This window comes from Emericellopsis atlantica (assembly GCF_019669845.1).
Source record: "Emericellopsis atlantica unplaced genomic scaffold F5Z01scaffold_19, whole genome shotgun sequence".
Classification (NCBI taxonomy): Eukaryota; Fungi; Ascomycota; class Sordariomycetes; order Hypocreales; family Bionectriaceae; genus Emericellopsis; species Emericellopsis atlantica.
Genome location: NW_025764721.1, coordinates 104,116 through 127,698, shown reverse-complemented (window position 1 = coordinate 127,698; position 23,583 = coordinate 104,116). Strand labels below are relative to the sequence as shown.

Below are 23,583 nucleotides of genomic sequence, written 5' to 3'. Positions count from 1 at the left end.
TACAACGCATGAATATCTTTTAGCCAGCTCTAGCCTTAGCCTTCTTCTTGCGCATCAACCTCGTACGCGCAATGAGCTTCTGCTTCATGTCCGATGTCCCTTCTGCCGGCGCCGCTTTCTCCGAACCATGGTCCTTCGATCCATGGTCAGCGCTGTCCTCGGGTTTCTTGGCCTTGGCGCCTTTGTTCATGTTGCCCTTTTTGCCTTTGCCTCGCTTTCCGCGGGCACTCTTGTTATCCTTCAGAATCTTGGCAGTCTTCTTGTCGCCGTCTTCAGTAGACGCCTTGGTGGAAGACTCCTTATCCTTCGCCCTTTGTGCACCCTGCGCGCCATTTGCCTCAACTGCTTTCCTCCTTTGCACAACCTGTGCGTTCTCAATAGCGAACTCAACAATCAAGCGCTGCTTGCGGCCGTTTTCACCTTCGATCTGCATGCCGTTCAGGTAGCGCAAGCCCATGAGTGCCCAATGGTGGTTCGTGTACTCAATGAAGCCGTAACCGCGGCTCTTTCCGGCGCCGCTTTTCTCCTCGACCTTGGAGCCTTGGTTACTTTCGAAAATGATCTTGGCCTGCCTCACAATGCCTTTGCCCTTGGCTCTGCGCTCCTGCTCCTTTTCCTTGGCGTCCTTGCCGTCGCGGGCGTTCTCCTCCTTGGAAAGGGGCTGGCGCTTGCCTTCTTTGACTTCCTTTGCAAAGCCTACAATAGCCTTGCGCGCCAGCTCTTTGAGGTCTTTCGAATCAACGTTGCGGGGAATGTTGCGCAGAGCGAGACGCGTCAAACTCAGGTGCAGGCTAGGGTTCTTTTGGACCAGCTTCTTCCTCTGTCCAGCGCTAGCCTCACGCATCTGCAGCTCTTGCTGGCTGAGCAACTTAAACAGGCCGGAGCGAGGTGTGATGGCGCCCTCTTGCAAAAGGTACAGCCTGCGCTTATCCTTCAAATGACGCTGCGCAAGAGAGCTATCGGCCAAATTGGCAGCTTGTTCCCGGTTGACGGCTTGCGCTACTTGCAACAAACGGCCGTCAAGCGTGTAGTGACCATCGGGATCCGCGTTCTCGTCCTGCAAGATTGAATGCTTTGACTTGGCTGCTGCTACCGACTGCTGCGGTCGAGGAGCATTCTTCACGCAGGACTTGGCGTCTTCTTCGTTGAAGAAACAGACAAATCCCGTGCCGGCAGGTTTGTCGGTGGCTTTGTCGTATACCACGCGGGCGTACCGCACAGCGCCAAAGTGGTTAAAGAATTCTTTGACCTGGTCGTCGGTCGCTGTGAAGGGCAAGTTGCGAATGAAGAGAGTCGAGGCGTTGTCTGTTGTCCTCTGCGGTTTGGCATCGATCTCGTCGTTTTCTGCTTCGGCTGCGTCCTCGTCTTCGTCGTCTTCGTCATCCTCGTCTTCCTCATCTTCCATATTCACCATGTGGTTCTTCAAGAAGTTCTTCATGTCGTCGTCCAGTTCCTTTTCCTTGGATTCAGCAGGTGCACTATCCTCTGCGGCGTCATCGTCATCCTCTTCATCAGAGCTGCCCGAGGAAGAAGTGTCGTCGTCGTCCTCATCGACCGTAGTCTTGGTGCTCTTCTCTTGCTCCTCAGTCCAGGTCTTCTTGTCAACTGCCCAATCCACAGCAATAGGTCTTCCGTCGATGTCCTTGCCGTTGAGTGTTTCCAAAGCCTTCTCTGCGTTCTTCCTTCCACGTAGCGTAACGAAGCCGAACCCCTTCAACTTGCCCTTGTTTTGGGGCAAGTCTGCATACCGCACCTTTCCAAAACTCAAGAACAGTTTCTCAAGCTGTTCCTTTGTCTTGATAGTCCACGGCAGGTTGCGCACAATCAGCTTTGTGGATTGGGGCGCATCGGGTCTGCCTGGCTTGGGTTTCGGCTCCTGGGGCTCTTCACCCTTCGCACCCCGAGTTCGAGGCTCGGCAATGTCTATCCTCAAATGACGGCCTTCCCAAACTTTCTTGTCCAGGGCAACCTTTGCTTGTTGGGCATCTTCGGCGTCGGCGAAGGTTACAAAACCATAACCTCTGGATTGTTTGGTCGCCTGGTCTACAACAACGGTAGCATGCTTCACAGGGAAGTATTCGGAGAAGAAATCTGTCAGAGTCTCGTTTGTAGCGTCCGGAGGCAGCGAGCGAACGAAGATGGACCTGCGCTCTTCGACTCTGGGCTTCTTCGATTTGGGACGAGATTCGGTCTTGAGAGTGCCATCGGCAATCTGCTGTGCGATTTTGGCTTCAGCGGCGGCGTCAATGCCCTCTTCCACCTCAGACAAAGGCCTCTTTGTGCCGGAAGTTTGGGTCGCCATGATGGGACAAATATCGAGGCCGAAGTGGTGTGCTGCCTTTCAATTTCTTGTGATTCGGAGGCCTAGCTCGGTGCCACTCGACATGGCCGCCCGTCTAAGGAAAAAAAAAGTTGGGCAGATTGATAGATAAGAGATGGACATGGGGCTTATCGCACGTGATAGAGGGGGCGGATTGCTGCCTGCCACCTGGACCCCGGCGCTAGTCCAGGTCTGGCACCTTGTTGACGAGGGACAATCGCGTCGGTCGCGCGACGAATCCAAACAAAAGATCAATGCGCCATCACCATCCGAGAAACGCAGCGATATCAGTACCATTCCAAGGAACGATCGACGTATCAGCATAATTTACCAACCTGTGCTTTTAAAAGCGCACATCATCATGCCTGCGCGGACAGCTGCGCGCCCAGGGCGTGCCTCTGGCACCTCGAGGGCGAGCGGTAGAGGGTCTGGCGCATCAGCGAGCGCAGAGCCCACCGATACACCGGATAACCCTCTGCGACAACGTATATGCTCCATATTTGGCGACGCACAGAAGACTACGGCTACCCATCGAAAATTGGCCGTCAACCTGCGCAAGATTCACGAGGCATGCTGCTACGAACCGACCACTGGTAAGGCCAGCGAGGGGGAGGGGTTTGACGAGGCAACATTCAACAAGGAGTTTGTGCGCTGCGTCCTGAAAGCGATGCCTGTGAAGAAGACGGAAAGTGCAGGAGAGAAGATCATCAAGTTCGCCGGGTTCTTCCTTCGGCATGCGAGCGACAAAGATTACGAGATCCTGGGAGACCAAGGGGCAGATGACAGTATCTTGCCCGAGACGCCAAGCACTCGCCTCGCGGCGGAGGTGTTGGAGGCCGTTCTGCCTTTGATGACTGCGAAAGACAAATTTGTGCGCTTCAGGGCGACGCAACTCGTTTCATTCACCGTCAACTCCCTCGAAGCGATCGACGATGACTTATTCCAAAAACTGCGACACGGACTCCTCAAACGAATCCGCGACAAGGAGGCCATGGTCCGTTCTCAGGCGGTACTGGGCCTTGGTCGACTTGCTGGCAACCATACAGAGGGTGGCACCGACTCAGATGACAGTGGCGATGACCAAGGTGGCTTGCTGGAGAAGCTACTCGATGTGTTGAAGAACGACCCGGCCGCAGACGTTCGCAAGTCCTTACTCGTAACACTGCCCATCACACAAGCCACCCTGCCTTTGCTGCTGGAAAGGGCAAGAGATCAGGATCCTGCCACTAGGCGCACTGTCTACTCGCGCCTACTGCCTTCGCTCGGCGACTTCCGGCACCTATCGCTCTCGATGCGCGAGAAGCTCTTGCGGTGGGGGTTGCGCGACAGAGACGAGAATGTTCGAAAAGCCGCTGGTCGTCTGTTCCGCGAACGGTGGATCGAAGACTGCGCTGGTGTACCGGCCGAAGGCGATCAACAGGCCGATGCTGGTCCCAGTTTTGACGGTCTGTTGGAGCTTCTTGAGCGCATTGATGTGATCAACTCAGGGGTTGAAAACGGTGTCGCGCTCGAGGCCATGAAGGGGTTCTGGGAAGGTCGCCCCGATTATCGCGAAAACGTGGAACTGGACAACACGTTCTGGGAAACACTGTCCGCCGAGTCTGCTTTCATGGCTCGCAGCTACAATGACTTTTGCCGTAACGAGGGCAATGGCAAGTACGAGCGCCTTATAGACGAGAGGCTTCCGGAAGTGACCAAGCTTGCATTCTATCTCGAGCGCTACCTGCAGGTACTTGCTGAAGCGATCAAGCGAGTAAACCAGCAAGAAGGCGACGAAGACGAAGAAGAGGACACAACTGAGCAGGAGTTTATTGTCGAACAATTACTGCACATTGCGATGACTTGCGACTACTCGGACGAAGTGGGCCGGCGGAAAATGTTCACCTTGATGCGATCCTCCTTGTCGAACCCGGACATGCCAGATGAGGTCACCAAGCTTACCATCGAGGTGCTGCAAGGGATCTGCTCCCCCGATGCAGCCGGCGAGCGCGAGTTTTGCAGTATCGTTCTGGAGGCTGTCACCGACGTACACGATACTATCATGGACGAGCCAGCCGAAGACGAGGGTGAAAGCTTTCACTCTGCAAGATCCGAGATCAGCTCGGAGAGTGGCCCAGCGAAGACCAACAAACGCGAGGGCAAGCCCGAACTTAGCGAGGAAGAAGCTCGCGACAAGGCGGTCAAGGAGATTTTGGTCAACATGAAGTGCCTACACATTGTGCAATGCATGCTGACGCATGTTGCTGGGAATCTTCAGGACAATAGCGATTTGGTCGCCATGTTGAACAACCTAGTCGTGCCTGCGGTCCGAAGCCATGAAGCACCAGTTCGTGAAAGAGGACTGTTGTGTCTCGGCCTATGTGCGCTACTAGATCGGTCCTTGGCCGAGGAAAACTTGGGCCTCTTTATTCATTTCTTCAGCAAGGGCCACCCTGCGCTGCAAATGACAGCCTTGCATATCTTAACTGATATCCTGAACGTCCACGGTTCACAGCTCTTGACGTCAACACCAGGCCTTCTCAAAGTCTATCTCAAGGCTGTCAAGGGCAATGCCAAGTCTGCAGAGGTGCAGGCAGCGGCAACGGTGGCAGCCACAAAGCTCCTTTTGGGTCGCGTGGTTAGCGACCCTGAAGCAAGCCATGACTTGCTCAAGTCGTTGGTTGTGGCCTACTTTGATCCAGCTTCAGCTCACAACCAGACTGTCAGACAGGCGCTGAATTATTTCTTGCCTGTATTCTGCTACTCAAGGCCAGACAATCAGGATCTCATGCGCTCGGTAGCTCTCGAGGCGCTACACGCACTCCTCAATGTCCGAGAGAACTTTGAGGACGATGATGTCGACGTCGACGAGGACATGGTCAGCTTGAGCACGGTTGGCGCATGTCTTGTTGACTGGACGGATCCCAGAAAGTGCTACACGCCAGATCTGATTCCAGATGCGGACAAGAGAAATGTCAATGGCGACGTGCATTTGGAGCTTGCTATGGACATTTTGGAAAGACTGAATTCGAACATTAGCAGTAAGTCAATATGGCTAGCTGGTGGAGTGTATGCTGACATCTATGCAGAGGAAGAGAAGAAGCTCGTTGCTTCTCTGCTGGGTAAACTTTATATTTCACCTGGTTCGTCCCCCGATCGCCTTCGCGAGACGTATACCGAGGTGTCATGTGCTGTGGAAGACGGTATCCTCACGGACGCCACCAGCCGGAACGCATTATACAAGGTCCACGTCAGCTTAGGCAAGATTGTCAATGGGCTAGATGAAAGCAAGGCTGCGCCAACAGACCTCCGTGCCAGTGTCAGGAGCAACACCGCGCCAACTGACAGGCAAGGCACAGAGGACCGCTCAGGCCTCGAGTCAACGAGCATACCAGAAGAAGAGGAGGTTGCCGACGAGACTGCTGTGCCGAAGAAAGAGGAAGACATGAGCTTGGACGATGAGAGTGTGGCCGAGGCAGGGAACGATACGCAAGCGTCGTAGCGCTGCCTCAGATGTAGCTGAAGTAACGACGATACGAAGAATGGGCGGGCTCTACCTGGTCTTAATGCAAGCGGAATGCAAGTATTTATCGGCGTGGTACTAACGTGAATATCCCGCGGTTTCATATCGATTTTATTGCAGTATTTTATGCTATATATGTTGCTCGTCTCAATCACTCTTGCATGTCCCAAGCCAGAAGAGCACACTTCCCAACGCGACGTTGACGACGAGGTGTTGTCCTAGACTCCACGCCACACAGTACAGATACTTTGGGGAGAAGACCGTCCAGATAAACAGGTGCGTCCTTAATGCGGTACACGCTGCCATGACAAAAGCCACGCTAATCGTGGTGAATAGCGTGGCGAGCATGATGTGCTTTAGGAGAACGCCCCGGTCGCCTCGACGAAAGCGCTCGACCAAAAGAATGTTGGTCCCAGTCGTCCAGAATACGGGACCTGCCCAATTACTCAGAAACGTGAGCACGCCGACGGCACCAACGTTGAACCCGTCAATGCCGTTGTAGGCGCTCGACAGATCAACGGAAGAGACAGCATTGGTCCCGCCATAGGCAAAGAATGTGACGAACTGGAGCAGGATGCATGTGATAGTGATGTGATGTCCCGACATGTGCAGCGACTGAAGATGCCGCAGGAGGAAAGCTGAGAGCAGCAAGATTGGGATATTCGTGGCTCGCGACTGCGTCATGGCCAACATCGCATAGAGCGAGTGAAACAACCGGGCTGATTTGATTAGCAATGTACCACACTGAGGAGCGTGGCAGCGCTTACCTGAGTATCTGGCGCCTCTCGGGTTGCCTACAAGGCTCTGATACACACCAAGCAGTGCGCCAACCCCGAGAAGGCCGAAAGTGAAACGTGCGTTGGCCGGCAAGGATACTTCATAGATGGACCGTACTAGATCTGCCATGCCCATCTCCAGCTCAGGAGCATCCTCAGCCGTAAACCTTAGTTTAAAGGCGAGGGCGGAGAACATGGTGGCAACAGCAAAGGTAGCTCGCAGAAAAGGCGGCAGGACGTCCAAGTTATTGAAAATACCCATGGCTGTGGCACTGTACATCGCTATCACTGGTACCCAGAGGAGCACAGGCTGGGGGACGATGAAGGTCTTGACAATATCTGGGGCGCCTGCGAATTTCTGGCCTGTCTGGTTCCAGGCGCGCAGCAGGCGTAGAATGGCGAGTCCTGCAACCGGCCACAAGAGTGACCAGGTCCGATGTGATCTGGGCTCGTCAGTCCTGTTTGTATGTAAGGATTCGTTGTGCAAACCTTCTGATCTCGCGTGAGCCAAGATAAGCCAGCCACAGCGTCGATGCCCAGTACCAGAAGTGGTGTTCCTCCTCCACGAAACTACTGGCAAACATCATGAGGCCGTACGGCACAGTCACTAGTAGCATCGACAGGAACCCAGCCTCGGACGGCTGTCCAGGGGCGACGTATACTGCTGACAGCGTGAGACACGCTGCGGTGAGTGCCAGCCCTGTGCCAAGATAGAGCCGAAGCATGTTGTAGTTTGAGGCCATGCTACTCATCAAGCTCTGAGATTCTCGTAGCCACGCAATAGTGGAAGCCACCCATGCGAGGCTTGCAAGTTCGCCCTTGGCTACCATGGCCGCTTGTGCATCGAGCCGTCGCCATTCGCAGGCCAGCGCGTTGACAGTTGTTCCTTCAAGCGCACAAGGGTCTATCGTGCTGCGTGGGTCGAAGAGTTCGGCGCCAAAGGTCGCTGTCACAATCTGCAGGATTTGTCTTGCATTGCGCATGAGGATCTGGACCTGATCTTCGGAACTGAACCAGAAGGGTAGAAATTCCGGGATGAAGGCTCCAAGGTTGTTTTTCGAGACTGGAAAGCCCATCAGGCCAGCGATGGTGGGAGCTATGTCCGACTGCTCCACTTCTCCGTAGTATGCAAACTCGCCATGGGGCTCAGTCGGCGAGGCATGGCTTATGCCCAGGCTTGCCATCCCGGGCGACATGAATAGCAGTGCAGGCGACGTTTCACCAGGCGAAGAGGCGCCGTGGTTGCCGGCATCATTCATGCCGTGGTCTCCGCACACCACAAAGAGCGTAGACTGCAGATGCTCCTTTGTTTCCAATGCCCCGTAGATGTCTCGAATGATGCCGTCCATCTCCTTCTGTTTTGGCACCATGTTGACGCTGCAGAGTTTAGTTCACGGAGGGCTGGGCAGGATAAGTAGCAACGGACCTTCTTGGACCAGACTTGTGGCCAATGTGGTCAAGGCCAAGATAATGGAGCACCATCAATCCCCAGTCGTCGTTGTCGAGCTCAGCTGGGATGTTGCGGGTCACGTTGTGGTCGACCTCTGTAAAGTCCTTCCCCGGGTCAGACAGGTGATATCAAGGAGTGACGCCAATCCTACCGCAACGAAGAAACTTGACGTGCCATCGGCTCTGTCAAAGGTATCCGGAAACAATTTCAGCCATGTGTCATCGCCATACATGACGAGTTTTCCAATATCCTTGGACTTGAGCTGAGCGAGCCAGGTGTCCTGCGCAGCCAAGCTCGAAGACTTGTCCCCTTCATCAATGTTGAGGATGAGATCCACAAAGGAGGGGACTGAGCCAGTCGTGATAGACTTGATTTTGGGCATCGTGACAGTTGGCGACCTAGCGTTTGCGGTGAAAGGGATGGCCTTGCCATCGCGAATGAGCCTTTAATCCATCAGTGGCAGCCCCTAGGGAGTGGCGGTTGCGGAGACGTACTGCTGAGTGAATTGAAATCCAGAGTCTCCCGAGTAGACAAAGTCGCTGCCGTAGTTAGAACGCTGGTGTTCTTGGTTCATATCGGACTGTCTACCTTCTCAGCGCATCGATCACCATGAAAACGATCTTGTCAAATGGGCCCTCGGGCGGCGGACCAAACGCGAGATCCTCATATTGCGCGAGGCCTGGCAGGAAGGGCTTGTATGGGAAGAATCCCGTGGCGAACACAATCAGGGACAATGGTATCAGTGCATTCGCAATGGCTAGCAGAGCGCCGGTGAGCCACTTCTGATAAACCATGCTTGCAACGCAGCGCACGAAGCGTATTCAATCTGGCGTCTGGGATGGGGGTTGCTCGCAGAGCAGGGGTGTTAGGCGAGAAAAGGACAGCCAGCGTGATGCCAACCTAACGAAGCCATCGAATAATAATTCAGGGAGGTTACAAAACAGGCGGACTCGTCATCATGAAATTACTGTAAAGGGAGCCAGGACGCGACAAGGCGCGACGCAGGTCGAAAGGGTTCATTTTCCTTGGCGTTGGTCTATTTCGTTGACACACGGCCCGGTGCTGACAGACATGCGCCACATGAGGCTGGTGGACGACATAGCACATGCACGCGTTAAGGATGTACGATATTTACACCGTGATAAGATAAGGAATTGTTCAAGAAATTTCAGGGTATCGTAGCTTCGTGATGAGAGATTGGTACTGTAATTAGGTAGTAGACGCCCAAATCTTACTTGCTTGCCTTCTTCTTGTTCCCAACACGATCGGTGTACTTGGGGAAGACAATCTTGGACTTCTTTTGCCTCTTCTTGACGATGCCGCCACGCTTGCTCACGCGCGATGTTGATGGCTTTGAAGATGCCTCTACCTCCATGGCTGCTCAAGGGTTAGTGGGGCTCTGTATTGCGCTCAAGATGAGTGTAGACTGACCATTCTCATCGACATTCTCAGTCTTGTCTGCTGTGGTCTTGTCCTCCGCCGCTTCTAGAGACGAGTCAGTCCGCTGGACACATGTCAAGGACAGGGCGTGCAATACCCTCCACGTTCATGTCGACATCAGATGTCTCTGGCTTTGGCTGCTTGGCCAAGTCGAGAAGACGCTGGGATAGTCGCTCGGCGCGCGCAGACTCGACGGGGCCAAAGATTTCTGCCGCTTTGCGCTGGTTGTTGAACTTCTTTGCGCTGGATCTTGAGCTTCTCGCCATGATGGTGGTTGTGACGGATGTCTGAGATTGAAGTGAACTAAGCGTTACAAAAGGGTGACCAGATGTCCTGACTGTCAGAATCCTCAGTGAATGTTGGTGGGGGATGAAGTGACGGGACTTTTCACAGAGACTTCACCACCTGCGTCTAGGCAAGTTGAAAAAGCTGGTTGGACTGGACCCTGTGGCTGAGTTTCGTGGGCAAGTGTAGGTAGGTGCTACTGTACCTAAGCTAGACCCGGGCTGCGCGTAGTGGACGCGGTGGATCCGGCCTAGCCCAGTTTGCCCAATGAGGTGCGGTGTTTGGCCCAGGGCAGCCTTAGACGACATGCCACCAGAGCCGACCATTATTAGGTGAAGGCTCCATCGTTGACGTCGTGGTCGAGAACGGCGTCACCGTCGTAGTCGATGTTGGCTGGCGATTTCCCCCACGACATGACATTATGTTTCGCGCTTTCAAGAAACAAACTTACCTCAATACATAACACCAGCACCCCGGAGGCGTGAATGCTTCCGCCGTCTGGTCCTTCATCCGACCTCGATTCACGTGCTGCCACGAACATCAAGCGTCACAATCTCTTCGAACCGCGCAACAAGGCGATAGTCCACCCTTTTCTCGACCGGCAGCGGCACTTTTCTTCTATACACTCGAAAGACTCTTCGCCGACTTACGCTTGTGGCATGCGCTTCGCTACACTGTCCTAGCGTGACTCTTTTCGCTCCTCGATATCCGGGAAGTTGTTGCTCGCGTGCGCGTGTCGAGGCGAGGCCCCCCGGGTCTACTACAGTTGATAAGACACGCCTTTATATTTCACGCCGGGAGAGAGGTGTAGGCGCTACTAGGCCAAGATCTGGGATTTGCCCGCTGCGCAAGCGACGCGCTGGAGCGAGGGCGGGCGAAGTGCGATTTCAAACAACACGGGCAGGCGCGGGCGGCTAGACAAGAACGATCGTACCAGTAGCGAGTCCGCAGAGCTCGTCGAGCGTTAGCGCTGTAGAGCACGAACGATCGAGAGCATCATGTCCGGCTACATGTCATCCGGTGGCTCGTACGGCATGGGCGGCGGCTCGCAGCCGTCAGGCTTTCACGACTCGGCCAACGGTGGCTTTGCCACTTCGGCAACAAAAATAAGTCGCAAGGAGCTCGATGCCATTCTGCGCCAAATCAAGAGCAGCGGCCTGTTCAACAAGCAGCTCCAGTTCATCTGTCAAGTGAATGGGCTGAAAAGCAGTGGCGTCAAGGCTGACCTCCAGCGTCGAATATCAGATCGTAAGTACTTCTCATTCACCCCGTCCAGCAGCCGCCTCACAATACTCTCATTACACATATCCGCCCTCTCGCCAAGGGCCGGCGGATTCTTGTCGCTGTTCTCGTTACCCGCCAGACAACTGATACAATTTCTTATTATAGTGGTCCAAGACGCATACAACCACCAAGACCTCCCGCGTTTCGAGCAAGTCCGAAAGGGCGTTTTGAATGCGGCATCAAGCTCACAGAAGCCGACCATGGGACGTACCCAGCAGACCAGCCATTTCCCACCCTCTGGCTCGAGCGCTGCGCCAAACAACCCATACGTGCCAGGCTATGGGCATGCATCCAGCGTGGCTGCTAACGGTTTAACGTACCCTCTGCCACGGGCTGGAATCGCCTTCCACCCGAGTCCGTTCTACACCGTCGAGGCTCAAGTAGGTGACGTGATCACCTGCGAACGTAAGTCGACTCCTCAGCGCACCGATCATCTGGTTTCTAACAGTTGCGGCTAGCCATGGCGCACCATCGCCACAGCGTACACATGTTTCTCCGGGTTAATGACAAGCCTGAAATCCAACGCTGTGTGAGCGATCCGTCGCACAGGATCATGCTGTTCTGTGCTGGGGACAACGTCGGTGTGCAGCACGTCGCCTTTCCCCAACAGTCGGAGATCAAAATAAACGGAGGCGATTTCAAGGCGAACTTGCGCGGTCTGAAGAACAAGCCAGGGTCTACTAGACCGGTTGACATCACGAGCGCGCTCCGCCTGAAGCAGAGCAACTACCCGAATAAAGTTGAGCTCACTTATGCGTTGACCCAAAAGGTTTGTCGCGCTCCCATCAACTGAACGCAACGCAATTGCTGATCAGACTCAGAAATTCTACGTGGTTGTTTATCTCTGCAAGATCAACACCGTCGACGACCTGGCAAAGAAGCTGGAGACACGCCAAAGGATACCCAAGGACTCGGTGATCGCCGAAAGTACGTTTACGCGAGACCGAGACCCGCGCTTAGGCTAATTCGCGTCACAGTCAACAAGAAGAACGCAGATCCAGATGTCGTCGCAACGTCATCTGTGCTGAGCCTGAAATGCCCCTTGTCGTATATGAGACTACAGACACCTTGTCGCGGAACGCAATGCACACACATCCAGTGCTTTGACGCGACTTCGTATTTGCAATTGCAGGAGCAAGGGCCCCAGTGGAAATGTCCCATTTGCAACAAGTCCGTCACTTTTGAGCAAATGGCTGTTGACGAGTAAGTTCCATGAGCCATTTGGCGGTCATTTCTAACACGCATCAGATATGTCAAAGACATATTGGCGAGGACTTCAAGCTCTCAGGAGACAGTCACAATCAATCCAAATGGGCAATGGACCGCCAAATCGGGCGACCACGACCGCGGTAGATCTAACGGAAGCCACCTCGGCGATAGCGATGAGGTTGAGATCTCGGAGGTCAACTCCATCTCCCGACCTCGCATCGAAACTCCGCAAACAGCAACATCATTACCCAGTTCCTCGCCGTCGGTGACAGGGCCCGGCTCAAGTCATGGGCCCCGAGGAGTGGCATCCACCAGCGCGAAACGGCCGGCACCACAGGTTATCGACCTCACTCTGTCCGATGACGACGAGGACGATGAGCCGGTGCAGCCTCCCACAAAGCGACAGAACACGGCCGGCTTCCGACGATCGACCGAAAGCATGGGCTTCCTGAGCGAATCACCGCGGCCACATCCATTTTGAAGCCGCAAGGGAGTTCTTTGGAGCAGCAGGGACAGAGGCATCCGCCACTGCTATGGACGAGACTTATAGAATTGTAGGAAGGAAATGATCCTAGGTGCGCGAGTGATGGACAGGGCTGATATTTCCTCCTACTTCATGCATTTGCGAGATTGCTCGGCAACGGCGTTACAAGGCATCCTATTCGGTTGATTCGTGTTGTCAAGATGGCTGGTGCAGCGAGCCGCAGGTGGTTAAAGGTGCCTGCGCGCGCAGACACAAAAAAGTACACGCCTGAGGGATGACTAGAGCAAGGGCAAACTAGTAGGCATCGACGACTTGTCAATAGTAAGCTTGAGTGCACAACATATTGGACATGACCAACCCTGAGCGCCATGGATCCGTGATGTGCGTTCCTACATGTATCCACGAGATTCTTTGACGGAGGCTGTGCATGCAGAGAGATGAGTCGGCCACGTTAAAGAGCTGATGGCAAGGAACCCTTGGCTACGCACAGATACGTACAGCTGCGCACATCTCGCAAACAAGGACCAAACGTGCAAGCAGGCCATGAAATGGAGAGGCACTCCGCACTCCGTGTGCGACGGGGGCCGAACGTGCTCGTCGGTGTGCTCGATAACAGTCGTCGACACATCCACGACACGAGTTCCATTTCGATTCCTAATTACCCATGATCTCCACGGGCTCTACTATATCCGGGAGTGACAGCTGCGCGGCATCTCAGCGTCCGCACGGGCTTCATCGGCATTTACAACCCTTCCCGCCGCTTTTGCTCCTATCATCATCCTGCGAAAGACACCGACGACAGACACAGAGCATCAGGCACTAGATAAATTATTTCCACCGCAAATTCTTCCAAGCTAATAAGATGGCGATCGACGGGTCTACTACGAAGCTGCGATGATGACCTAGGCGTGAGGCAAAGCTCCTCTCCTCTTGTTGCCAGCGACAATCCATCCACCAGAGCAAAAAGCTTGCGGCAATGTCATCAACATGAAACAATACACAATCGTGACTATCAGGCGATGCCAGAAGGGAATCTACTTGCAGGCTGGGTTGCATGGTCGGTCGCGAGCCCAACGAATAGGCTGCATGGCTTAGGTTCCCAGCACCGCATGGGATCATAGCGGCATCAGCGAGAACAGCAGCATCGGTACCCGAAAGCACCGGGGTGCACAGGCGTCGCAAGGACCTGGGAACATGGGAATTGAACAATACATTGCCGTAGAGCTGGGGGCGGTGGGAGAAGGGACGGCAGTCATCTGAGAGCGAAGCATCTAATTGACTGGAAGATATCTTGTCAAACGGGGGGAGGCTAATAACAACGAGGGACCGCCCCCTGCTCGAGTGAGGTACCAGTGGCCTGGGTGGGGGAACACGGAGACTGTCATTGGGACGGTGCCTTGCAGGAGGGACAGGACTTGTTGGAGGCTTGACGCGGACAGAGGTTGGACATTGGAGGCTTGTTGGAGGCTTGGAGCTGGTCGACACTTGAGAGGGTGTGGGGTCTGGCAGCTGGCTGGAGTCGCTGGATGAGAGTCGGGCGTTCTTATTCATCAATACTCTCTCTATCACCATTGGGTGTGAGGGGAAAGAAACATCACCCAACAATAACTACCCATCTACATAGGACAGTGATCAATGGACAATGGATGGCCTACTTACGTATGCTGGTGTTGGTGGACGCAAGTGGCGGAATCGACAAGAGTTGTGTAATTACGCATGTAGAAGACGACTGGAGTCGCGACTGGAGCGCCCAGTCCGACTCCAGTCGGGAGCAGCGCACCTGGGGCAGACAAGTGTGTGTGCCCCGACCGGAGGTGACCGCGGCGCTGCGCACGGAAAAAGATGGAGCCTCTCGCCGGGGATATGTGGCCTGCTGCAGTCGGCAGTCACATGCATGCAGCATGCATGCATGCACGCGAGTGTGCGTGAAGCCAAGAACATGGTCAACCTCGAGCTTGGAGCAAAATGCCGTCAAGTTCAAGGATCGACATTGCTTGCTGCCATACACCTGTATACTACGTAGTAGGTAGCTATGTGTCAGAGGAGGCTCAAGTGTGGCAGCGATGACGACGCCTGATTGGGCATTGTGTTGTCGTCTCGCGGCATCAGCGTGCGCCATCAACCAGGAGCACCCCTCCAAAAGATAGTCTTACCAGTATGTAATCACAATCATGACCACCCGGCTGTGGGACGATGTCTGCAGGTGTGCTTTCAAGGTGGATGGATGGTTTGCGGCCTGGGGATCAACTAAGTGAGTACGTGGTATTACTGTATTAGAGAGTCCACCTGTGTCTTTCAGGGAATTCAGTGGATTCGCAATTCGATTGCCGCTGCACGCGTCTTCTCCAGACCATTGCAACTGGGTAACCAGCAAGCGAGTGCCGTACTTGCAAATGACTGATCAACTGACGGACGAATCGATACAAGTACCTCGAGCAGTGAGCATCACCCCATCCCTCGGATGATGAGGATCATCGTCATGGGGTTGTGGGTCCGTAGCCATGGCTGCGCGCGGCGGAACGGCGGGCGGACTCAAGACAAGGATGGATGGTCCGTCGAGCGCGGCCCAATGTCCTGTGGGCCCTTTGCATCACCGACATCCCGTCGTCTCATTGGTCGTTCTGTGCTGACTCATTTTCCCAAAGTCCCGCGTCGATGAAAACTGGCCTGACATGAGAGTCGAGACCTTCACACAGCGTACGGAGTAGTCAGCACACGCGGCCATGGGGGAATGAAATTCGCAAGCTTGTGAGATCTGCGCATTCACTCACAGGTGCCCACAAACTCGCACGGCCTTCCACGCCACACTAACGTTAAACAACCAACCGAGGAGCCAACCAATATTAGGCTAGCCTTAGCCTGCTGAGCGGGCTGGCGCTTCCGCATACCACACTCGTATCGCAATTATCATTTTGCTGTGTGCGTGCGTTCCTGGGAGAGCCAAGAAAAAATCACAACGGAATGTGGATCTCTGTATCGCCCGCGTCCCATCAATTATGGCGCATACGCGAAGAAGAGTCGAGGCCTGATGAGCGGTTTCCGCCACGTACCATTCCCACAGCTTCCTTTTTGTCACAGCTCACAATACTACAAGTACTAATTTATTAGTACATTGCGCAAGAGCGATAAGGTATGTACATGTGCCCACCTACAGTACTAATTTAGTTCATGGACTCTGGCTGCGAGGCCATGTCGATTTCAGCTACTGTTATAGCGCAAAGGTCGACGCGTATACACCTATCTCGTCATGCCCGCCTTGACATGTGAGCACATTTTCGATCACGGCGACGGCGAAGTGTTGTCTGACATCGCAGAATATGACCTTGCTGTGCGCCCAGTATTACATCTCTTTGACATGGGGTCTCTAGTATCAGTACCAGCAGTCAGTGCCCTAGCGTACCTAACTACCTTATATGACATGTGTGGTATCAACGCGCAGTGCGCCTTGATCTCATCGGACTTTTCCGCCCAACGCACCAATCTTGATCCAAGTGTATGGCGATGATATTATATATACGTACGTAGCAGGCTGCAGTGCATAAGTGCTGTGGCATGTGGGCAAGGTAACTTGGTTGTTGCTGATCGAGATAAATGTCTTACCTAAAGCCATTGACGGCCACCCAGGGCGAGCGGGACTGCTGGAAACGGCAAGTCTCTCTCTACGGATACACTAGTGCTTGCTTTGCCCAAGGCACCACGAAAGCACCCTCCATGTCCCAAGTCCTGCCCTCAACCCACAGCATCGTGTCAAGTTCGTTCGCCTACTGTCCAACACTTCGCCGAGTCCGTCCTGGCTGGGCTTGGAGGCCCACTCACATGAAGGGGGAAAGGACAGTCAGAAAACCCGTGCCATACTAATTATCATCCACGATTGCAGACGTCAACTCGAAAGTCGGGAACATCGAAGGAGGGGGGAGGGGGGAGGAAAGTGGACTGCCATGGGATACCTGGATGGTGGGACTGGCTGCCCAGGCGTGCCCATTGGTCCCAGCTTCCAGAGACGCCGAGGAGGGCGCAGAACGGTCCCACGCCGTTGCCGGCTCCCAACTAGACTAGACCGAAAGCAAGCTCATGAGGGAACGCCGCCAGCTAGTAGACTAGGACGTAGCACGCAGCTCGGATGCTAGGCGGCAACCCCCCTGGCCCTCCCCGACCGACCCCCGGATCTAGGAGACGAGCAACAGGTCTGAGACAGAAGACATGGCATTGGTCCGTCCAGTCAAGCCGCGTCCGTCTGTCCGTCTGTCTATCCAGTCTGTCCGTTTGTCTGCCTGTCCGTCCGTCCTATACGACCATGGCTGACTGGCTGGGCTGGTCGGGCGGGCAGGCTGGCGGATGAACCGACTGACTGCATGTGTACTAGTAGACCAGCGCATGCAAATCGACCTCAACTCTCAACTCACCTCAGCTCACCAGTACCAAGTAATTCTTCACAGTCATTCACCGCGCGATCCTTCATCTACCTTACCTTAAGGTACCTTATCTTACTTGCCCACCTACCACTTCTTACTACTCTCCGGCTTGCTTAGCTCTAGTCTCCTTCCTTCCCTCCTTCCTGCTTGCTTGCCTGTCTGTTTCCCTGCCGGTCCGCGCTTGCCCGCCCTGCTCTCAAAAGCACCACAGACGGCAGCATCGACCGCAAGCAGAGCAAAGACGGCAAGCTTCGCTCCTGACGGGCAGAGACGATCGCCTCTCGGGTCGCCAGCACTTCAGTCCATCGGGGGGATGTGGGCACTTGCATGCCACCTTTGTTGACCTGCTAGCAACATTAACTTTATGTTCCTGGTGCACCTCGCGCCGTTCCGTATGAAACAAGGTTCCTCACCGGCCAAACCATCTTCTGCCACCATCGCCCACGACTGCGTTCCACCTTGGACGTCCGCGATCCTCTCGACAGTGTCAACAGACTCATTGCAATTGGAACGCTGCACCGCTTTCTCTCCCACCAAGGGTCGCTTGCCTGCTGATCCGGTACTGTCACTTCACACTAGCATCTCAAGCACCCTCGCGGCCGCAACAACACGGGTACTCTTCCCTTTGGCTGCGCTTTGAAGCTGCCAACCACGCTCCGCGACAAGTCCTCCAGGTTCCATCGGCACCAGCAAAACATATCTGCTAGCCTTGCTACCGCTCAACTCTCCTGTTCGCCCAATTGCTACTCAAGCCAACTGCTGCACCTTTGTGCGCCGCTTGAGTCACGCGGTACAACGATATCAAGTTGAGGGCTTCCACCTTGATATCCTCTCCAACGACGCCGTTGACGTTGCGGTCGAAACCTTGACTGCACTTGTCCATCACCCGACACAAAACGAGACGGTCTTAACGCCTCACGTACCCTGTTCTCCGAACAAGCTCGTATTCAGGGCAAGCCTCGCAACAATATCTGGTCTCGAGGTGCGAACTGTGTCATCTACTCTTCGAACTCACCAAGTCTGGTTGAGCCATTTCCCTACGCTCACTGAGTGCTGTGTTTAAATACAGTTTGCCCAGCCCGCACTTCCACCTCGACCACTTTGACCTAACACCAAACTTTTGATCACAGAGTAAATCCTGTGTTGAACGTCAATCACAATCAAAGTCCTACTCAACTCACCCATACTACCCAACTCACCCATACTACACAAATCACCCATACTACTCCACTCACCTATACTACTCAACTCACCTATACTTTGCAAGCCATACACAGAGTGCCAACGCTTCTGTCATGGCCAACAACTCATTACCTTCGCACAGCGGAGGCAACACGACCGGAGGCCTGCTACCAACATTTGAAGGGGAGGTCTACACCACGTTTGATGCGTTGATCTTGTTCGAGGCCTGTCTCTCAGGTAAATTTAACCACTGTCCCCGTCGGCCTCACGACCGGGAGCGCCCCCAGCTTATCAAGAGCGGGCACATCTTTGTCTATGAAGAAGAGTCCTCCGGGATCAAGCGCTGGACTGACGGAGTGAACTGGAGCCCCAGTCGCATCTTGAACAACTTCTTGGTGTATCGCGAGATTATTCCCAGCAACAACCCTGGCGAGAAGAAGCGTGCTCTCAAGAACAAGAGCGAGAACGGCAGCAACAGACGCTCGCAGAGCGGCGGCATCGTCAAAAAGGAGCATACGCCACCCTCAGCTCACCTGTCAGCGGATGCGTCCCGCCTCTCATTGAACACCAACGGGGACTCCGGGCCTGGCTGCCCCGGCCCCAGTAGCGGCGACCATATTACTGCCGAGGGCGTAGAGCCGCCTAGAGATCCTCTTCGCGAGATCATCGGCTCCCTAACTGATAGCTACGACTTCAAGGAACCAGATGGCCTGGTCAAGAAGACCATCAGCATTAAGTACAACAACATTAACCACCATCTGGTCTCTTACTACACAATCGAGGATGCCCTGTCCGGCAAATTGAGGCGCCCCAGCACAAGTCAGGAGTTCTGCGGACTCCGGATCCGCGCCGAACTGCTCTTCCAGCAACAATTTCGTTCCACCATCAGCGATTTTGGCGGCGAAGCAGTACGCATGGCGGACGGACGCCATTATATTCCTGCGCATTTCCTCCAGGTCGGCGCGCAGGGCCCTCAGATCTCACCAGACTTAAACCACCCCTTTTCCCCCACTGGCGTGGCCTCCATGCACATGCAACATACGCAAGGCTCTCCTATGGGCTTCCCTGCAGGCATGGCCGCAAATCCATTGCCGGGGTATAATCAGGATCACATGCAACATATATCCACAGGCCACTCGATGGACATGCTGAACAACGACTATGCTCATATGCAGCTCACGGCTCAGCAACAGCAACATCACCAGGCTCAGCTCCAGCTCCAACAGCATGGACAACAGCAACAGCAACAGCCGCATCATGACGCCAACCATGCCGCGATGCAGCATTTCAACCCTGGTCATATGGCCTCCGGCTCAGGCCCCTTTCCAGGTAGCAACTTTGGTGGCCTTGATAACTCTTTTACTCAGAACGGCAGCGAGTACATGCTGTCTAGCGCTGCTGACTTCCAGTCTCACCCTCAGTCCAATGGCATGACTGGCGGCTCTCAGGGTGGTACAGCATATACTCCAGAAAACTCAGCTTTATTTCACCCCGAGATGGCCAACGGCTTTGGCTCGTCTGCAGGCCTTCCCCAGCAGGATCAGCGGGATGAGAACGGAGGTGGGCACGGCGGCATGAGCGGCCCACCCTTTTACTTTGTCGACGAACACGACGGAGGAGCCTCTCAATTTTAGGAGCAGGTGTGCTCAATCCTATCGCAAGAGCAGCTTGAGGCGAGAGAGAGCCTCGAGACGAAGAAGGGTCATGGCTCATGAGCATGAGGCGCAAGGAGAATGACTCTTCGACTAATTATTATATCATACAGCGCTGGTGTTACAGGTTTTGTTTTATCCAGGGTGTCTCCTTCATTTTTACACGGGTCTCGATAGATGTCGACGAAAGCCATCTCGCGATGGCGGCAACTATCAACAACGGTGCTTGGGCGTTTTAGTACATTGGAGGTGCAGGTACACCAAGCAGCTTGCTTAATTTGGATACCTCTTCCGCCTCTGGAACGGTGCTTGGGGATCAAAAGTATTCTTAATTTATATTAGATCATAATCGAGCATTGCAGAATGCATTATGAATCTACTTCGTCTAGCCAACATGCGCCCGTGATCTGAGTGCCACATGAATCCGGACAGCAACCTGTGTCCATTGACCATACGATGCACAAGACACTTGCTCGCCGTACGATCTTGGCTCTGTGGATTCGAGCGCCAGGGCCCGACGCGGCTTCGTCTTAGGATGCGTGCCATTTGTCGCTGCGTGGTATGTGATTACCCATGGCGCCCCCTCCTCCATCAGCCAGCCTGCCGTGCGGCGAACGGGCGGACACCACGAGCGGGGGCGCTGAAAAGTGAAGCCCAGAACAGAACATGCCACGGCGAGAGCGCATTTGTTGGCCCACTTGATAAGCGAGAGTGAACGCTCCTTGCGCGTCTAGCCGCACATGCCCAAGTCTCGCTTGCTGGTGTGCTGCAAGCCTATTACCAGTACTCCGTCCGACTAGTACTAGTGAGGAACGCCTTGTTGATTTCTGCCGTTGACGATGGCGGGACCAACATGACAGATAACAAGAGCGCAGATCACCATTGACGGCTGAACCAAGGCTCATCGGTTGCCTCGTATGGGCGGCCAGGGAGTTGCAAGGGGATGGGAATGCTGCTTCCCAACGTGCCGTCAGGTATAACGACGCCGCACTCCCAATTCCGGCAGTTCAACTTGGAGTTCTTGGACAAAAGACCCCTGAAGCGCAGGTCAGCCACGTGTGCCCCTACATACTAATCACGCATGTCCCGCCTGTCCGTGTGAAGGAACCTAACGTATCCGGGGAGCGATGCTGCCCCCCAGTGGGCACAATGCCAGGCAACGTGGATGATAGGGAATGACTTACCAAGCGCTTTCGGACAAGTTCGCACTCCCGACATAAGTCCAGCCGCCCACCCCCGCCTCGTCCGGCCGGGTAACAATAATCAGCTTGTTGTGCATCAACATGCCCGTTCGTGTGCTGACGCAGTCCCGTACAAGGCTCTTGGGAAAGGTGGCCGAGTTCCACCATTTCGATTGGAGGCAAATCGTACCCCCTGCCTAGATCGAAATGATTCCATTAGCATTGTACTACACCACGCCCAGTCGCCGCCGGAGTCTCCACTGCCGTCGCCCACGAGCACTCACCCCTTTTCCACCCCGACTGCGAGACACAGTTTGCATGGTCGGGAAGCGAATCAACATGTGCTTCTGGAGATGATCCGGAGGCTCTGTCGGTTTCATGCCTGTCTTCCGGGACAATCTTGTCTTGTCTGCTTGCAGCGAAGTATCACCTATCAAGAGTGTTAGTCCGAGCCGGCCCAGCATCTCTATTTGTTCCTTCGGTCGTACCTTGGCATGCTCCGTACATAGCTTCGAGAAAGTCGTAGTTGAGGGAGCCTAGCGAGGATGCCTAGAAATTGGCGTTAGCCTGGATTCGCCTTACAGCTTGTCCGTCGGGATGAGCGGGCACGTACGACAATATTGATTTGGATGGGACTAGTTGTAGCCAAGCCGAGACTCTTCACACATTCTCCCAAACCGCAAGAGCCTTATGCTGATGTCAGTCTCTGTTGAAAGTCTGCAGTGCATCAAAGCCTGCAACTCACCGTTCTCGCGTTGTTGCTCGCCCGCGTGGCCACCTGGTCTGTATTGTGAATCAGCCCCTGGCCCCGAGACAGTCGGTGGAGGGAAGCACGGCTTACATGGTATACACGAATCCCAAGTTCTTGGTCTCCGAAAAGTCGTAATTGCGCACGCTGTCGATCATTTTGACATCAACGCCAGCCTCTTGCAAGAATCGCGCCAGTGATTGACTAAATTTGGTCTCTTCGTACGTGTTGGCAGACGACAAGCGAGGCAGGTCAATGAGAAACACCATCTGAGTTGGTCAGTCCAAGGCTCTTTGGTATAGGTTCAAAATGCGGCGCCTCACATTCTCCATCACGCCAGTCTCGCCCCAGTCATAGGGAACTAAGTTGCCCGATGGAATCACGATACGCAGGCTGTCGGAGTATTTGAGAAGTTGAAGCTTGGAATGCATAGAACCTGAGCCTTTCATCGGTGGGAAGCAGAATCGCACTCTGGGCGGGGCGTTCTCACGCATATCCTGCTGCTAGGGGGGACAGTCAGCAAACGTCCAGTGACAGCTCAACAAAGGCCGAGAAGGCTCGCATACCTGGGCTTCGTTTTGCGCATAGGCCAGGAGAACGAGCTTCGTCTTTCCCGTATCTATTTTGGACATTAGCCATGCGTCATCCCATTGGAACGACGAGAGCAGAGCCAGCTCAAGGCGATCTTTCTGCAGGACCTCTTCAATCTTGATGTCGTCTCCCAAACGCGGATAGCCGTAGGCCCATGTCTTCTTTACGACACCTCTCGGGAATTGCAGAGCCGTTATTTTAGGCTCGCGAGATATAGCTCTTTTCTTGGCCGGTGGTGAAATTTCGACCACATCATCCTGGTCATCATCGGCTGCAGGTCGAGGGCGCTTAGACGCGAGTCTCTTCAGGCGCTCTTGCTCCATAGCTCTCCGATCTAATTGCGCCAATCCAAGATTTTGACTTGTGCTAGGCTCAGCAGGCTTCGGTAGTTCATCTTGATTTAGCGGCGGCTGCTGCTGTTGTTGTTGCGAAGGGGGGTGTTCTTCATCTTGCATCGACAAAGCTATGGCGTATTCAAGCGCTTCATCATCGGTCATCTCGCCGACGGGGCGTGACGCAGTATTCTCAGGCGTGGCCATGGCGAGGAGCCAGCGGTATCTGTTTGGCGTGACGTTGATGGCTGGTTCATGTGGAAGGCTAGCTGGGGAAGGCGACGCGTCGCATCTTGGCGGGTGTAACGCGAAATCACGTGCATCCGTGTAGAGAACTGCTATACGATGAGGCCCCTTGTGTTTGGGCCACGAACGAGCGCACTGCGAAGAGCGAATAAAAGCAGTGATACAACAAGTGGCACAAGAAAATCGGCGTTGCAAAGACATGGAGCCTTAGTCTAAGCCTGACTGCGACTGCTCGATAGATGTGGTAGGATGAAGGAGCACCTATCTAGCTTACGTATTCTTCAAATGGAAAATGGAATGTTATGCGGAGACAGCACTTGATACGCTCGTGCAAGCTTGGTCTCTCTTTAAGTAGTATATGTAAGAAAAGATATCTGCTTAAGCCCAGGTTACCTTAGGTAAGGTACCTACGGTAACTGAGAGCTCAAAGCGAAGCGATCAATCCGTGGGGTGAGTGACGTCATGCCTGCAATGACTTTCACATGGTGG

General features: G+C 54.3%; 8 protein-coding genes across 8 annotated transcripts; 3 read left to right on the top strand and 5 right to left on the bottom strand.

Annotated features, from left to right (window-relative positions):
• Positions 1-19: 19 nt before the first annotated feature.
• On the bottom strand, positions 20-2,529 carry F5Z01DRAFT_726110 (RNA recognition motif-containing protein; the record flags this gene model as incomplete). The annotated part of the gene is made up of 2 exons (XM_046266650.1): positions 344-2,529; positions 20-304 (listed from the first exon to the last, which is right to left on the bottom strand). The coding sequence occupies exons 1-2, from the start codon at positions 2,300-2,302 to the stop codon at positions 20-22; spliced, it is 2,244 nt and encodes a 747-aa protein (XP_046116710.1). The 5' UTR covers positions 2,303-2,529.
• Positions 2,530-5,918, top strand: F5Z01DRAFT_659453 (putative nuclear condensin complex subunit 3). The gene is made up of 2 exons (XM_046263769.1): positions 2,530-5,340; positions 5,389-5,918. The coding sequence occupies exons 1-2, from the start codon at positions 2,682-2,684 to the stop codon at positions 5,799-5,801; spliced, it is 3,072 nt and encodes a 1,023-aa protein (XP_046116709.1). The 5' UTR covers positions 2,530-2,681; the 3' UTR covers positions 5,802-5,918.
• F5Z01DRAFT_659449 (alkaline-phosphatase-like protein) lies at positions 5,919-9,049 on the bottom strand. Its single transcript, XM_046263768.1, has 7 exons — positions 8,637-9,049; positions 8,543-8,587; positions 8,200-8,491; positions 8,025-8,152; positions 7,088-7,975; positions 6,590-7,041; positions 5,919-6,541 (listed from the first exon to the last, which is right to left on the bottom strand). The coding sequence occupies exons 1-7, from the start codon at positions 8,840-8,842 to the stop codon at positions 5,970-5,972; spliced, it is 2,583 nt and encodes an 860-aa protein (XP_046116708.1). The 5' UTR covers positions 8,843-9,049; the 3' UTR covers positions 5,919-5,969.
• Positions 9,050-9,977, bottom strand: F5Z01DRAFT_659447 (uncharacterized protein). The gene is made up of 3 exons (XM_046263767.1): positions 9,586-9,977; positions 9,480-9,533; positions 9,050-9,425 (listed from the first exon to the last, which is right to left on the bottom strand). Exons 1-3 carry the CDS (start codon positions 9,752-9,754, stop codon positions 9,280-9,282), a joined length of 369 nt encoding a protein of 122 aa, XP_046116707.1. The 5' UTR covers positions 9,755-9,977; the 3' UTR covers positions 9,050-9,279.
• Positions 9,978-10,543: 566 nt separating this feature from the next.
• On the top strand, positions 10,544-12,814 carry F5Z01DRAFT_185465 (PINIT domain-containing protein). The gene is made up of 6 exons (XM_046257968.1): positions 10,544-11,021; positions 11,163-11,462; positions 11,516-11,826; positions 11,879-11,984; positions 12,035-12,260; positions 12,306-12,814. Exons 1-6 carry the CDS (start codon positions 10,772-10,774, stop codon positions 12,745-12,747), a joined length of 1,635 nt encoding a protein of 544 aa, XP_046116706.1. The 5' UTR covers positions 10,544-10,771; the 3' UTR covers positions 12,748-12,814.
• A 535-nt stretch (positions 12,815-13,349) lies between these two features.
• F5Z01DRAFT_185467 (uncharacterized protein) lies at positions 13,350-14,737 on the bottom strand. Its single transcript, XM_046257969.1, has one exon. It carries the CDS (start codon positions 14,320-14,322, stop codon positions 13,579-13,581), a length of 744 nt encoding a protein of 247 aa, XP_046116705.1. The 5' UTR covers positions 14,323-14,737; the 3' UTR covers positions 13,350-13,578.
• A 3,720-nt stretch (positions 14,738-18,457) lies between these two features.
• F5Z01DRAFT_624987 (Gti1/Pac2 family-domain-containing protein) lies at positions 18,458-19,234 on the top strand (the record flags this gene model as incomplete). The annotated part of the gene is made up of 2 exons (XM_046261398.1): positions 18,458-18,844; positions 19,007-19,234. Coding segments are annotated over 2 exons (615 nt in total), but the record flags the coding sequence as incomplete, so codon positions are not given.
• Positions 19,235-20,872: 1,638 nt separating this feature from the next.
• F5Z01DRAFT_675584 (ubiquitin interaction domain-containing protein) lies at positions 20,873-23,055 on the bottom strand (the record flags this gene model as incomplete). The annotated part of the gene is made up of 9 exons (XM_046265163.1): positions 20,873-21,032; positions 21,181-21,374; positions 21,462-21,607; positions 21,666-21,726; positions 21,791-21,864; positions 21,923-21,960; positions 22,019-22,194; positions 22,249-22,428; positions 22,492-23,055. The coding sequence occupies 9 exons, from the start codon at positions 23,053-23,055 to the stop codon at positions 20,873-20,875; spliced, it is 1,593 nt and encodes a 530-aa protein (XP_046116703.1).
• Positions 23,056-23,583: the final 528 nt, after the last annotated feature.

Coding starts and splice junctions, on each gene's coding strand:
- F5Z01DRAFT_659449 (XM_046263768.1), bottom strand. CDS start 8,842: ATGGTTTATCAGAAGTGGCTCACCGGCGCTCTGCTAGCCATTGCGAAT. Junction 8,492..8,542: donor GGATTTCAATTCACTCAGCA/GTACGTCTCCGC, acceptor GATGGATTAAAG/GCTCATTCGCGATGGCAAGG. Junction 7,976..8,024: donor CACAAGTCTGGTCCAAGAAG/GTCCGTTGCTAC, acceptor TAAACTCTGCAG/CGTCAACATGGTGCCAAAAC.
- F5Z01DRAFT_659453 (XM_046263769.1), top strand. CDS start 2,682: ATGCCTGCGCGGACAGCTGCGCGCCCAGGGCGTGCCTCTGGCACCTCG. Junction 5,341..5,388: donor ACTGAATTCGAACATTAGCA/GTAAGTCAATAT, acceptor ACATCTATGCAG/AGGAAGAGAAGAAGCTCGTT.
- F5Z01DRAFT_185467 (XM_046257969.1), bottom strand. CDS start 14,322: ATGGTGATAGAGAGAGTATTGATGAATAAGAACGCCCGACTCTCATCC.
- F5Z01DRAFT_659447 (XM_046263767.1), bottom strand. CDS start 9,754: ATGGCGAGAAGCTCAAGATCCAGCGCAAAGAAGTTCAACAACCAGCGC. Junction 9,534..9,585: donor TGTCGACATGAACGTGGAGG/GTATTGCACGCC, acceptor ACTCGTCTCTAG/AAGCGGCGGAGGACAAGACC. Junction 9,426..9,479: donor TGAGAATGTCGATGAGAATG/GTCAGTCTACAC, acceptor ACCCTTGAGCAG/CCATGGAGGTAGAGGCATCT.
- F5Z01DRAFT_185465 (XM_046257968.1), top strand. CDS start 10,772: ATGTCCGGCTACATGTCATCCGGTGGCTCGTACGGCATGGGCGGCGGC. Junction 11,463..11,515: donor TGACGTGATCACCTGCGAAC/GTAAGTCGACTC, acceptor AGTTGCGGCTAG/CCATGGCGCACCATCGCCAC. Junction 12,261..12,305: donor GAGCAAATGGCTGTTGACGA/GTAAGTTCCATG, acceptor AACACGCATCAG/ATATGTCAAAGACATATTGG.